The sequence below is a fragment of the Pecten maximus genome, chromosome 19 (genome assembly GCF_902652985.1).
Source record: "Pecten maximus chromosome 19, xPecMax1.1, whole genome shotgun sequence".
NCBI classification, from domain to species: Eukaryota; Metazoa; Mollusca; class Bivalvia; order Pectinida; family Pectinidae; genus Pecten; species Pecten maximus.
Genome location: NC_047033.1, coordinates 3,463,832 through 3,478,159, shown reverse-complemented (window position 1 = coordinate 3,478,159; position 14,328 = coordinate 3,463,832). Strand labels below are relative to the sequence as shown.

Genomic DNA, 14,328 nt, shown 5'->3' with positions numbered 1-14,328 from the left:
AATCCTGGTTTAAATTCCTGGATACGTTTTTTAATCCTGGTTTAAACTCCTGGTTACGTTTTTTAATCCTGGTTTAAATTCCTGGATACGTTTTTTAATCCTGGTTTAAACTCCTGGTTACGTTTTTTATCCTAGTTTCGACTCCTGGTTACGTTTTTTGATAATCCTGGTTTGAACCGTTGTTACTTTGTTTTAAAATCCTTGTTTCGAGTCCTGGTTACGTTTTTTAACTTCTTGTTTCCTATGTGTATGTAACTCGTGGTTTTGTTCGTTGGTTCCTTGTTAAGTGGTTCAACCCCAGGTTAACACTATATAGCTATCTAATTATGGTGATCAAGCCTAGTTGAAAAGTAGTATGACACTTCAGCTGTCAATTTCAACAGTTCCTCTAATGCCATCCGACATAACAGACATACAACTGCCTATTATTGTTTAACTTAGTGTTAAAGAACCCTTTGTCGTATAATATGGTCGAACACCACCGTTTGTCCGCTTCACATAAAACTTCGTTTTGTGTTTGTAGATCTCTAAACATGTATGGCTTGCCCGATGTACTTGGACTATTGCTGAATAACTCTAACGACTTACATGCACGCATCTAATCGTTAAATCCATGTACAAGAGCTAATTTTCTAATATATATTTACATACAAGCATAATGCCTGACTCGCCTGAATCTTAACAATTATATGTTAGCGTGAGCAGCCGTGTCCGAGCCGATATGGCCAGCTGTATGTGGAGTGGCCTACAGGACTGATGGAGTTCCACTGTATACTGCTCGATAAAATGCCCTGTGGTCCGATACAAGTCGGCAGTTGAAAATGGATCGAGCTTGACTGTGCCTGAAGTTGAATCTCTCACGAAATTCCTTGAAATGAAATTTAGATATTGGCGTTAATGTTTATCGTTGCTTTGATGTCTATAAAGTTGGATTTCCAGAGATGGTTTATTGAAAGGGAACGCTTGCTTACATTTTAATGGATTTAAATATAACTTCATTGTTGTACTGCTATCTGCATTTGGTCGGACAACTTCAACTTCTGGCATCAATGTTAATCTTTAAATACTGCTCCTTATCCATCATCATGTATCATTTTTTAAATCACTTTCATCCTCGTCGCTGAAATATTTTTGACTTTTTTTTAGACTCTATAGCGTTATCAGTGAGACGGGGGCTCCTCCCAAACCCACGCACGTGCAGTCACTTCATATCAAAACACAAACACAATCCCCAACACGTGAAGTCTGTCTTCTAATTGAAAAAAAAACACACGCAAACTTCTCCTAATACCGACCCTTCGCCCTCACCTCGCCTCCAAACCCCGCCCTCTCCCTCTCCTCGCCCTCTCCATCGTCATCGTCCTCGTCCTCGTCCTCCCACCGCCGCTACCACAACCACCTCATACTACGTATTTCTCTTCTTCATTTTTTTAATTACAAAAATGCATACCTATGATGTTGTTGTTTTTCTTTCTAAGTTATATGAATTACGCGTATATTGGGGTACATATGTGATGTACATGTTTTATTGTGTGCTTTACTTTCTAAGAGTTACTGATACAGCGGTATATCAAGATAATCACCCGTCTATCTAGGGGATGGGGGTGGGGGTTGGGGGGTGTGGGGGGGGGGGGGGGGGAGCTGTACTCTAAACTAAAATCCATATTACGCCTACCAACAGAACTCTCAAATTAAAAACAAATCCAAGTAAGTTATCCTCGTCACTCTCCTGCCAGATTTCAATCATTGCGACACCGCCACCGCCACCGCCACCCCCTCACCAATCCCCACCCCCTCACCAATCCCCAACCCCCACCGCCTCACCAATCCCCAACCCCCCGTACTCCACTACCTTGCCTCTTCTCGTCCCCGGGGACGCTAGAACTGCCTCTCGCTAGTTACACTTCCCACCAAATCCTATCTCCGGCGCACGCTGCATCGCTGATTCCATTGCGTACACCGCTCCATCCCACCCCCGGGGCACACTGCCTCTCACTGATCTCACTATCCTGCCCCCCTCCCCGCCACCTTCTACTCGGTGATTCCACTGCCCCGCCCCGCCCCGCCCCGCCCCGCCCCACCCATCCCCGGGGGACGCTGCTTCACCGATTTCACCATCCTGCCTCGTCCCCTCACTCAGTAATGTGAATTGACGAATGTATGGAATTTCCATGTTTTTTTGGGAATATGTAACACACAATGGGTAAAACTATCTGTAAACAAATGTTACATGACCAGTTTTTACAAGAATTTACCAGTGAAGCTTTTAATTCCTCTAAATCTGTTTGTTATAGAATATATAAAAATAATTGTGATTTTGAAAATTATTTACAATTATTAAATGAAAATGAGCTAATATTATTGTGTAAATTGAGAACTTGTTATCATAAAATAGTGGCAATTGGGAGATGGCGACATATATTGAATGTTAAAGTAGAATTTGTTATTATTGCAATACACATGAAATCGGAGATGAATCGACTCTTAGCTAAATGTCCTTATTTGAATACAGTTTTGTTTTGTTTTGTTTTGTTTAACGTCCTATTAACAGCTAGGGTCATTTAAGGACGTGCCAGGTTTTGGAGGTGGAGGAAAGCCGGAGTACCCAGAGAAAAAACCACCGGCCTACGGTCAGTACCTGGCAACTGCCCCAAATAGGTTTCCAACTCACAACCCAGAGGTGGAGGGCTAGTGATAAAGTCCAAACTACATTACAAATTTACTTCCCTCTACAGTCGGTGAAAACAGACAGGGTCTAAGAAATAATGAAAAATATAGAATCCCAAATTTCAGACTGTCTATTACAAACCAATCTTTTCTACCTTCCTCTTTGACGATGTGGAACTCTATACATTCTGATATTAGATCCATGCCTTTTTCTGCTTTCAAGTCAGCTTTAGCCCCTAACTTACCATGCTCAGTACCCCCTTATTACTTAATTGGTGATAGAAAACTTAATATTATTCACACTAAATTAAGACATGAATGCAGTTCCCTTAATCATGATCTTTACCGTTCAAATCTGGTCCAAAACTCAAATTGTGTAAATTGTGGCTATTATTGTGAGAATGCCTATCACTTCTTCTTTAAATGTCAATCTTACACAAATGCTCGAGTTGTGCTTTTAAATCATTTAAGTGATTTAGATATAAATATATCTTTAAGATTATTACTTTTTGGAAATGAAAATATGTCTTTGGATTTAAATTGTGTTGTATTTAACAAAGTACAAAATCTTATAAAATCCAGCGGAAGATTTTAACAAGATTTTAACAATATTTAACATGTTTGAAAATTTTATTGACTTTGTTATATTATTTTGTGTGAGTGCCTAATGTTATGTAGGCCTATATCTCTTTCGTACTGCAGTTGATCAGTCTGTAATATCATCTGTTGTCTATGTAACTATTGTAAGGAAATAGCTTCATAAGTTGTAATAACTTGTGCCAAATCCTATTTGCAAATATGTGTAAATAAAATATGTTTAAAGTAAAGTGATAAAGTGTCGGGACACCTTACCACTCGGCCACTGCGGCCCCTGTAATAATATAAGTTGTAGAAGTTATTTCCCGTTTTTTTTTCAAAACAAAAATATCATGATGTTGTTTGATTATTGCCGTCAGTTTACTTACGGCCATCGGTTGACATGTTCTCGTGTAGGATGGTTGACTGACCACGAGTGAAGCGTTTGAATACAGAAATAAAACTATATCTAGATAAGTATGTACACGAATAACCAAATCTTATTAAATTTTCAGAATCAATGTACACAGAAAAATGTCAAAAAGTTCAAAAATTTTTATGTCTTCACTTAATTAATTAATCGAATGATAAAGATCCCTCTGCGGTTTTTCGATGAAGAGTCAGGTATAACGCCGGCCCAGAGGATCATGGGTATTTTAGGCCAATGTTCAGTACTTGAAAACATTTATCAGGTACTTAGATGGACCCAAAAATCACCTGGATTAACCAAAATGCCGGGGTGGGGTCTTCATTTCTCTCCTCTTTCCATCTTCGCTGGGGGTAGACATAGTAACTAATAAACAGAGCTAGGTTAGGACTCATTCGGAGCTAGGAGTCATAACTAAATGTTAGATAGATCAGATGACTTCCAACTCGTTCACCGCATCATCTCCTTTTACTCTTCTTCTCACCTTCCTCTCTTTTCTCGTCAGCTGATCATGAAATGCCACAATTGAAGCCGCAATAGGAGACGCAAAACTCGTTATATAGATATATAGACAATTTAAATATCTGAGCGGAATTTGCCGCCAAAGTTGGTGAGATCTCCCGCTGACAAAGGATTGACCCTGATGTCCATAAGAGAATGTGGGATTAGATTGTGCATTTGTACTTATCTCTCTACACAGTACCCTTGGCCTACTGTTGGGGGTATACGTATTTATCATGATGCTCTCGAAAAAAAGTTTCACTTGAGCAAATCCCTGCATGATAAAATCTTAAGCAGGCTTACCGTCTTTTTCCATGTAGCTTAATGAACAATGTGTCTTTTCTATAAAATATTAAATTTTAATCTCAAAAACATCCACTTCATGCCAAGTTTGTATGATTTATGAGCTATTATTTAAAGCAATGCAATTTCAGACGGTAACGTGCTAACCATTTTAATTATTAGACTAAAATACATGCTTTATCATTTTAAGTTAATATGCCGGTATTCTATATTCTAATTCCATGATTTATCATCGGATATGGACACGGTATGATTGTACCCGTTTTTAAACCCGGCCCGTTGTCAATGTAGTGGTGGTTTGAGGTTTACCATCCTTGCAACAGCTAAGGCCATACGAAAACTATTGTGTTCCGTTAGGGCCAAATTTCCAATATCGCTCCTTCGCTCCTTCGACGCAAACGCGAAGGAATGAAGGAGCGAAAACACGATGGCGAAGGAGCGAAAATAGGATGGCGAAGTAGCGAAGTTCCATCGCTCCTTCGCCATCGTGTTTTCACTTCTTCGCCATCGTATTTTCGCTCTTTCGCTACTTTGCTCCTTCGCGTTTAGGCCGATATTAGGAGCGATATTGGAAATTTGGCCCCAACGGAACACCATAGAAAACGATGTTCACGAATGATGAGGCAGCTGACTGGGACTTTTATAGTGTAATCACACTGAAATGTCACGCCTGGATACGTTAACCTGACACCCCTCATCATCACATGAGAGGGGCAGTATATTACGTTAAGGACACGGAAACAAATCCCTATTTATGCAGTTTATGCAGGGGTTCACATTAGTTTCCTCATCCGCACAGGTAGTCGGTGACAACATTTCCGGGCTATATTTACATATACATGTTACCCCTTTTAAAGTTAATACTTGTTGTATGCCTGCTATAGCTACGATGTACCATCTGCTTACTCGGTGGCTTGAGATCGCTCAAGCTAGGGATCTCTCCTTTCTTTATTCAGTCATAGCTAGCTAAGCTTATGATCGCTCAAGCTCGGGGGTTGCATGCCCCACTAGTATCATTAGTATTTTAATTGTTTAGATGTATCTGTTTTAGTAGTGAGTCAAATTTAATTATGTAATATTGTAAGTTGTGTTGATGTAATTTAGTTGTAAGAATGAGCAGCCCATCATACGCCCCCGCTATCAATACTTTAGAGGTTAAAACAACACTGTAAAACACTACTTAAAAATATATATCATGCTAGAAAATTTTTTTAAAAAATTAAAAAAAAAAAACTACTTTAAGATAGACTCACTAGTAAACTGTTAAAAGGTCAGAATCAAACAACGAAAACCAATTGACCTATTGGGTCAAAGTTCATGGTAATCAGACTAAAGTCAAGGTCATTTTACCGAGATTCCAGGTCGTCAGACCAAAGTTTACTGCCCCGAATTTGCTGATATCTATTAAAATGAAAATCCCTTTAAGATCGAATGCTATCCTGAGTAGATACAGTGTATTTAACTGTGAAGACGGACCCACTTTTACAAATATTATGTAAATAGGGCGGATAAAATATATACGATAAATGTAAATATGTTCTCAACAAATAAAGATATCAACGCCCATCACACAGGGGCAGATTTTTGTGTCTTTATTTTTTAATAATGTCTAGTTTCCAATATCTGTACAACTTTGGTATAGATTTACGATAAAGGATCTCAATATCCTCTACACAGGACTCGATTATGATTTCATAAAATATATACAAATATACATTGTATATTAAAATATATACGTTAAGTTCTAGACAAAATATGTTTAACATAGTATTTTAGCTCTGGAATTACAACTTATTTCCCAATCAACCTAATGTTTATCAATTTTGTTTTTAATATATTAACAAATGGTGCTGATATTGCATCTGTTGGAAGACTGTTCTACAATCTTACTAGCCGTACAGAAAAGATATGTTTCCTTATTTGAACTCTGGCACGATTTCTCCAAATGTGATCCTTCCATATTTTAGGAAATTTGAATGCAAATGTCGTAGTTTCATTTTATGAAAAGAACTAGAATATTTTCTTTTGTAATAAGTTAAAGAACTTTCTCGTTGTGACCGTTACTGTAACTGGCTCCAGAAATTAACGGTCTCTTTCGTTGCTAATTAAAATATTTTGAGAGTGACTTTATATGAATTCTAAATTTGAAATATAATTGCAAAATAAGTATACGTTAATACTGTAGATCTCATTCTATGTCAAAACATCGATAATTTTCTGGAAAATTGTGACAATCCAGAGAGCGCGGCCAAACATATCCGAAAGATTCCATGACTGAATCGCAACTCCCTCTAGCCCGTCTACAAAGGCCGGCACAAGGCTGGAGTCCGCCACCCCTTGGGCTGCAAGACGGTAAATACAAAGAGCACAAGAATGGCCGCAGAGCAGGACTACATCCGCTTTCAACAACCGGTAAGAACTGTTGGACTTCCAGCACTGCTTCATCCGTCTCCGTATGTCCATATCTGTTCGGCATGAACGCCCTATTGTAAGGCATCGTGTCACACATTGAAGTCTACAAAATGAAATAAAAATGTTCGTTACCATGATTTTTATACAACCTTCGTTAATTCCGGTATTGCCACTGCTACATAACTATGTCGAAAGCCCCATCTTTTAAGTGATACGCATGATGATTTCAATTTTCAATACTGTTAATTTTCCATTTCTAGATAGTAACACGCCTGCTCCCTCCACCTTCGGTGTTTACATGTCCCAAGCGATTCGATATCCAAGGGCATTATGTCAATGGCAGTGGTTTACTACTGATGGAGGTTTCGAGAGTTGCAGGTCTATGAAGATTACATGATGTCATGTCTGATAATTCCGTGTGTGCTATTTTTTTTACATTATTACATGTATCTTCTTTTGAGGGCACTATGACCTGATATAGATTTCCAGTGATGCAATAAGATTCGTGCTTGAGCTGGATACTAGGGTACTATTTCATCTCGAGACAACAGTATCAGGCCATATATTGATGGTGTCCTCAAAAGAAGACATTATTTTTAAGTTCATCACATTAACGTTTTACCTTTGGTATTAAAGAATCACGTGACATGATAATGGTATTCTAAGTAGACAATGATGGCTACCAACGTACAAAGATATTTGATAAAAAAAATTTAAATGCATTTATCTAGAATATGATCTCCTGGATGGACTGGAACTATTTCTGCAACACTCCACAGAAAGTGGTGATACTTGGTTTAAAATTGAATTTTGTTGAACGTCATTTTAACAGCCGGGGTCATTTAAGGATGTGCCAGGTTTTGGAGGTGGAGGAACGCCGGAGTACCCGGAGAAAAACCACCGGCCTACGGTCAGTACCAGGCAACTGCCCAACTTGAGTTTCGAACTCGCAACCCAGAGGTGGAGGGCCAGTGTTAAAGTGTCGGGATGCATGTACCTTAACCACTCGGTCATCGCGGCCCCTGAGATAATATATTGTAGAAGTTATTTCCTAGGTTTCAAAACAAAAATATCATGATGTTGTGTAACTGATGCCGTCAGCTTTACTTACGGCCATCGGTTGACATGTTCCCGTGTAGGATGGTTGACTGACCACGAGATGCTGACCAGTCACCAGGAGCAATGAAGCGTAAACGTGTAAAACAGTCTGCATTCTCGTATCTAAACATTGTACAAAGACACTAATTAAATACATCTTTATATATTGACTTAGTGGTGGGTGTGGCATTTACAGGGTAATGAATGACACGAACTGTATGGATTGGATTACATGTATTCATTTCACTTATTAACCCACTCTAATCCAGTTGACAACATACATTTCAGTGTCCAGAAAACGTTGTAACAGTTGAATATGGATAACCTAATAACTCAACCCGAGTTGTAGTAAGATGTAGATTAAGAACACTTCTCAGTAGAGCTCTCGTCTAGTGGGTGTTACTGACGATCTATGTTGTACCTGTGATGATCAGCTGACATAATGAGATTTAACAGAACAAGAAATTAAGGATGCTTACGGATCTGTGACAGATTTTGTCGGAAAATGGGTAACATGAGAACATGCTGCACTGTTTTTTCCTTTAGATGGAGATTTAATCATTGGGATTCATAATTCTACGAAACATTAGTTCAAGAAATAGAAAGTTAATAATAATAACAATAGCCCCTCCCCTCCCAAGAAAAAAAAAAAAAAAAACTAAATCAAAAACAATAAAAAAAAAACCCAAAAAACCCCAAAAAACAAAAATAAATAACCTAACAAAACAACAAAGCATTCACACACAACAAACTGCGACCTCAATGACAAAATATTAATTAACAATATACGAAAGGCTGGTGTTAACTAGGCCCTCGTCTGCAAACGCTGAATCATTTCCTGTTCAAAAGGTGAGCGAGGATTGCTTGATAACAAGGTAAACCTACCTACATATTATCATTCTTTTAACAAAGAAGAAATATAAGATTCCTTATGAAGATGTACACCTATCTTTATCATATTAGATTAATTTCATTGCCAGTATAGCCCCGTTCCTAAAATAGTTTTTTTATCCAAACATTTGATCACGGTTCGTAGTCACTATACAATCGACGACGTTCACACTTCTTGTCAGAAAAAAATGGGAACCCCGACATAGAAATCCGAGTGATAGCAACAACAATGGAAAAATAATAACAATGACATAAGATTATCGCCTATAAAACCGAAAGATATAAACAAAATATAGAGAGGAACCTGATGGAATTTCCTGGGGATGTAACCAACTATCTTTCCGCTTTAAATTCAAAAGGTTAAGTTAGAAGCTCAAATTTATGCAATGTCACATCTTGACTTTAATCCAGACAAGACGATGCCACATCTTTATTAAAGAGTTATGTTGATAGATTAAAAACAACGATAGGCTATTGTTCATTTGTATGCTGTATTTCAAGTTACTTTTTCATGTTATGATTAGTTTTTTAAAATAATAAACTTCTAGTTATTTTTCAGATAACACAACTTTATCGACCATGTCGATTTAATACACCCTGAAAGCTCAAACGCTATATTAATGGGACAACAGACTTCTCACCACATCAGTGGCTTACCAGATATCTAAATCTGACAATATTCCCAGCAGGGACAGCTTACAACTACGCCGTTTGATAAGCAGGATGATTTAAATATCCTATTTGTTAATATTCCATTTCTTGATAGTAGCACCCCAGCTTCCGCTACATAGACTTTACAAGGAATCATTCCTAATACGGTTTTTGATGTCGACTGCTGACTACTAGATATACATACTTTGAGAGATTTAGGTAAAGACATCAGGGAAGTTTCATTATGATTATGATATCGTTCGAATATTTCTGTCACATGTCACATAGCACACTGACATGATACCGTATTCATGATTCCAAAAGACATTATGATCTCTTTTGGAAATCCATGGTTTTATTGTGCGATTTGATGCTTGACTAGTTCTTTGCTAGTTGGTTTTGCCAGGGTTTCCATTGCCTCAACTATGTTTCTCATTTTGAGGACGTGACATTATACAATGTTCCTAGATTAATATGGCGTCGATTAAGCTGAGCAGTCATTCACCTTGTAGTATTCAAAGGATTTCCATGTAAAATAATGTTTTGTCTATATTTTGTTCAAGTTTTATTGCTTCTGAATGATATAATTCATCGGGTCCGTATCTCGGCATGTCTTTCTTTTCCCACAAATTGTTTTACATCTTAAATAACAGTCTTTTTTACAAATCAATATTTGAAAAAAAATGCTGTTTGTTATATCATTGTAATACTTCAGGATTTTCTTTGATTTCTTGAATGAACTAGACCACGAGTTGATACTTTAGATACAGAGAAGTAGGTCACAGATAACAGTGTAATATACTTGTGAATGTCTTATCCCGATCCTTCGTTATATCCAAAATTTACAATGATAATGTAACAGAACATGACTCATATTTACGTAATAGGTACCACCAGGTATACCTTCGATCTCATGATGTACAATAATAATCTTAACAGTATGTTAACAATTCTGAAATAGACTTACCTGTTATATATAGATGTAGATACACTGAGCTCCACCTGGTAATGTGATAGCCGCCGATAAAGAACTACAATGTAGAGTGAGAGATAACATCAATTACATATGTTATATAATGCATAAAGCCCTGATGTAAACGGCGTAAACAAATGATGTATATTTTATGTTGGTGTCAATAAATGATGTATATTGTATACGGTTGTCAATAAATGATGTATATTGTATACGGTCGTCAATAAACGATATTGTATACGGTTGTCAATAAATGATGTATGTTGTATACGGTTGTCAATGACTGATGTATATTGTATACGGTTGTCAATAAATGATGTATATTGTATACGGTTGTCAATAACTGATGTATATTGTATACGGTTGTCAATAAATGATGTATATTGTATACGGTTGTCAATAAATGATGTATATTATATACGGTTGTCAATAAATGATGTATATTATATACGGTTGTCAATAAATGATGTATGTTGTATACGGTTGTCAATAAATGATGTATGTTGTATACGGTCGTCAACAAATGATGTATATTGTATACGGTTGTCAATAAATGATGTATATTGTATACGGTCGTCAATAAATGATGTATATTGTATACGGTCGTCAATAACTGATGTATGTTGTATACGGTCGTCAATAACTGATGTATATTGTATGTTGGTGTCAATAAATGATGTATATTGTATACGGTCGTCAATAAATGATGTATATTGTATACGGTTGTCAATAAATGATGTATATTGTATACGGTCGTCAATAACTGATGTATGTTGTATGCTGGTGTCAATAAATGATGTATGTTGTATACGGTCGTCAATAACTGATGTATATTGTATACTGTGACAATAAATGATGTATGTTGTATACGGTGGTCAATAAATGATGTATATTGTATATGGTCGTCAATAAATGATGTATATTGTATACGGTCGTCAATAAATGATGTATATTGTATACGGTCGTCAATAAATGATGTATATTATATACGGTCGTCAACAAATGATGTATATTATATACGGTCGTCAACAAATGATGTATATTATATACGGTCGTCAATAAATGATGTATATTGTATACGGTCGTCAATAAATGATGTATGTTGTATACGGTTGTCAACAAATGATGTATATTGTATACGGTCGTCAACAAATGATGTATGTTGTATGTTGGTGTCAATAAATGATGCATATTATATACGGTCGTCAATAAATGATGTATATTGTATACGGTCGTCAACAAATGATGTATGTTGTACGCTGGCGTCAATAACTGATGTCTATTGTATACGGTTGTCAATAACTGATGTATGTTGTATACGGTCGTCAATAACTGATGTACATGTATATTATATACGGTCGTCAATAACTGATGTATATTGTATACTGTGACAATAACTGATGTATGTTGTATACGGTCGTCAATAAATGATGTATATTGTATACGGTCGTCAATAACTGATGTATATTGTATACGGTCGTCAATAACTGATGTATGTTGTATACGGTCGTCAATAACTGATGTATGTTGTATGTTGGTGTCAATAAATGATGTATGTTGTATACTGTCGTCAATAAATGATGTATATTGTATACGGTTGTCAATAAATGATGTATATTGTATACGGTCGTCAATAACTGATGTATATTGTATACGGTCGTCAATAAATGATGTATATTGTATACGGTCGTCAATAACTGATGTATATTGTATGTTGGTGTCAATAAATGATGTATGTTGTATACTGTCGTCAATAAATGATGTATATTGTATACGGTCGTCAATAAATGATGTATGTTGTATACGGTTGTCAATAAATGATGTATGTTGTATACGGTTGTCAATAACTGATGTATATTGTATGTTGGTGTCAATAAATGATGTATATTGTATACGGTTGTCAATAACTGATGTATGTTGCCGTCAATAACTGATGTATATTGTATACGGTCGTCAATAAATGATGTATATTGTATACGGTCGTCAATAACTGATGTATATTGTATACGGTCGTCAATAACTGATGTATATTGTATACGGTCGTCAATAAATGATGTATGTTGTATACGGTCGTCAATAAATGATGTATATTGTATACGGTTGTCAATAAATGATGTATGTTGTATACGGTCGTCAATAAATGATGTATGTTGTATATGGTCGTCAATAAATGATGTATATTGTATACGGTTGTCAATAACTGATGTACATGTATATTATATACGGTCGTCAATAAATGATGTATATTGTATACGGTTGTCAATAACTGATGTACATGTATATTATATACGGTCGTCAATAAATGATGTATATTGTATATGGTCGTCAATAAATGATGTGTATTGTATACGGTGGTCAATAAATGATGTGTATTGTATACGGTCGTCAATAACTGATGTACATGTATATTATATACGGTCGTCAATAACTGATGTATGTTGTATGCTGGTGTCAATAAATGATGTATATTATACACGGTCGTCAATAACTGATGTATATTGTATACTGTGACAATAAATGATGTATATTATACACGGTCGTCAATAACTGATGTATATTGTATACTGTGACAATAAATGATGTATGTTGTATACGGTGGTCAATAAATGATGTATATTGTATATGGTCGTCAATAACTGATGTTTATTATGTACGGTCGTCAATAACTGATGTATGTTGTATATTGTATGTTGCATGAAGGAAGTTTAGTGTTCATACTTATTTCCTCATCTTATTTCTTCATTGTCATTTGTTATTACTGATTTCTTCATACTTATTTCTCCATACTGATTTCTCCATACTTATTTCTCCATACTTATTTCTTCATACTTATTTCTCCATACTTATTTCTCCATACTTATTTCTCCATACTTATTTCACTCATTCTATCGTAGTTATCAAAGTGTTAACTAAAAAGTCCTTGAAGGCCGTCGTATGATAAAGCCTATTGTATACTTATTAGATTTTGCAGATATGTCGCGCCCTGTCCAAGGCGGAAGTAGTTCATGGTATGCTGTGCCCAGATCGCCATGTCCAATTTCTTAATGAAAAAGCAAATATGTCGATACATTTGTGCGTACGTGTGCGTGAGTGTGTGTGTGTGTTTGTGTGTGTGTGCATACATTTATATAATCAGATATGATTAATCCTCGTTGGTTTACCATTTCCGCGATATATTAATTACCCCCGAATATTATCAACTACACAGTATGCCGAACTTGAAAAGCTAACAGGTTATGGAATAACAGACACACAAATAGGTAGGCAAGTTGGGAAGATCAATTCGGTCCTCGTAAATGTTAAAACGAAGGGAGTTTTATGGGAAATTTTAGAATGCATGTATTCGTTAACTCATAGAGAACAGAAAAAGTGAAGTGGTATACAGGTAACGACAAAGACAGGTAACAACAAAGCTCAGGGGATTAAAATACATAATGTATTCACGAGATTTGAATGTGAAAAACCACGAATCTTAGTAAACATCCTTCTGAATATAATATCTTTGTTTTTTTTTATTATTTTATTTGATGTTTTATTTTATTCATTTATTTATTTGTTGACGAAATTATAGTTTTCCATCTAACGTCTTCGCTACCTAATCGAAGGGAGATAACTCGAATAAAGACCTGCATTGAAGCTTATGATAGAAATTATACAAAAACTTAAGAATTAATACATAAGTTTAAACTTTCTTATATTTCAGTTCAAATATCTGTTTACAATGAGCAGAGAGTGGATATTGTAATAACAATTTTGGACACATATTTTCAATACTTTTGATGTAAATCTTTAAAAAGTAATCGTTATCATCTACATTGTTTTCTGTACT

The 14,328-nt window shown here is 36.0% G+C and overlaps 1 protein-coding gene across 1 annotated transcript; it reads right to left on the bottom strand.

The window, feature by feature from the left end:
- Window positions 1-6,052: 6,052 nt before the first annotated feature.
- Window positions 6,053-8,101, bottom strand: LOC117317596 (frizzled-7-like). Its single transcript, XM_033872445.1, has 2 exons — window positions 7,998-8,101; window positions 6,053-6,989 (listed from the first exon to the last, which is right to left on the bottom strand). The coding sequence occupies exons 1-2, from the start codon at window positions 8,097-8,099 to the stop codon at window positions 6,663-6,665; spliced, it is 429 nt and encodes a 142-aa protein (XP_033728336.1). The 5' UTR covers window positions 8,100-8,101; the 3' UTR covers window positions 6,053-6,662.
- Window positions 8,102-14,328: the final 6,227 nt, after the last annotated feature.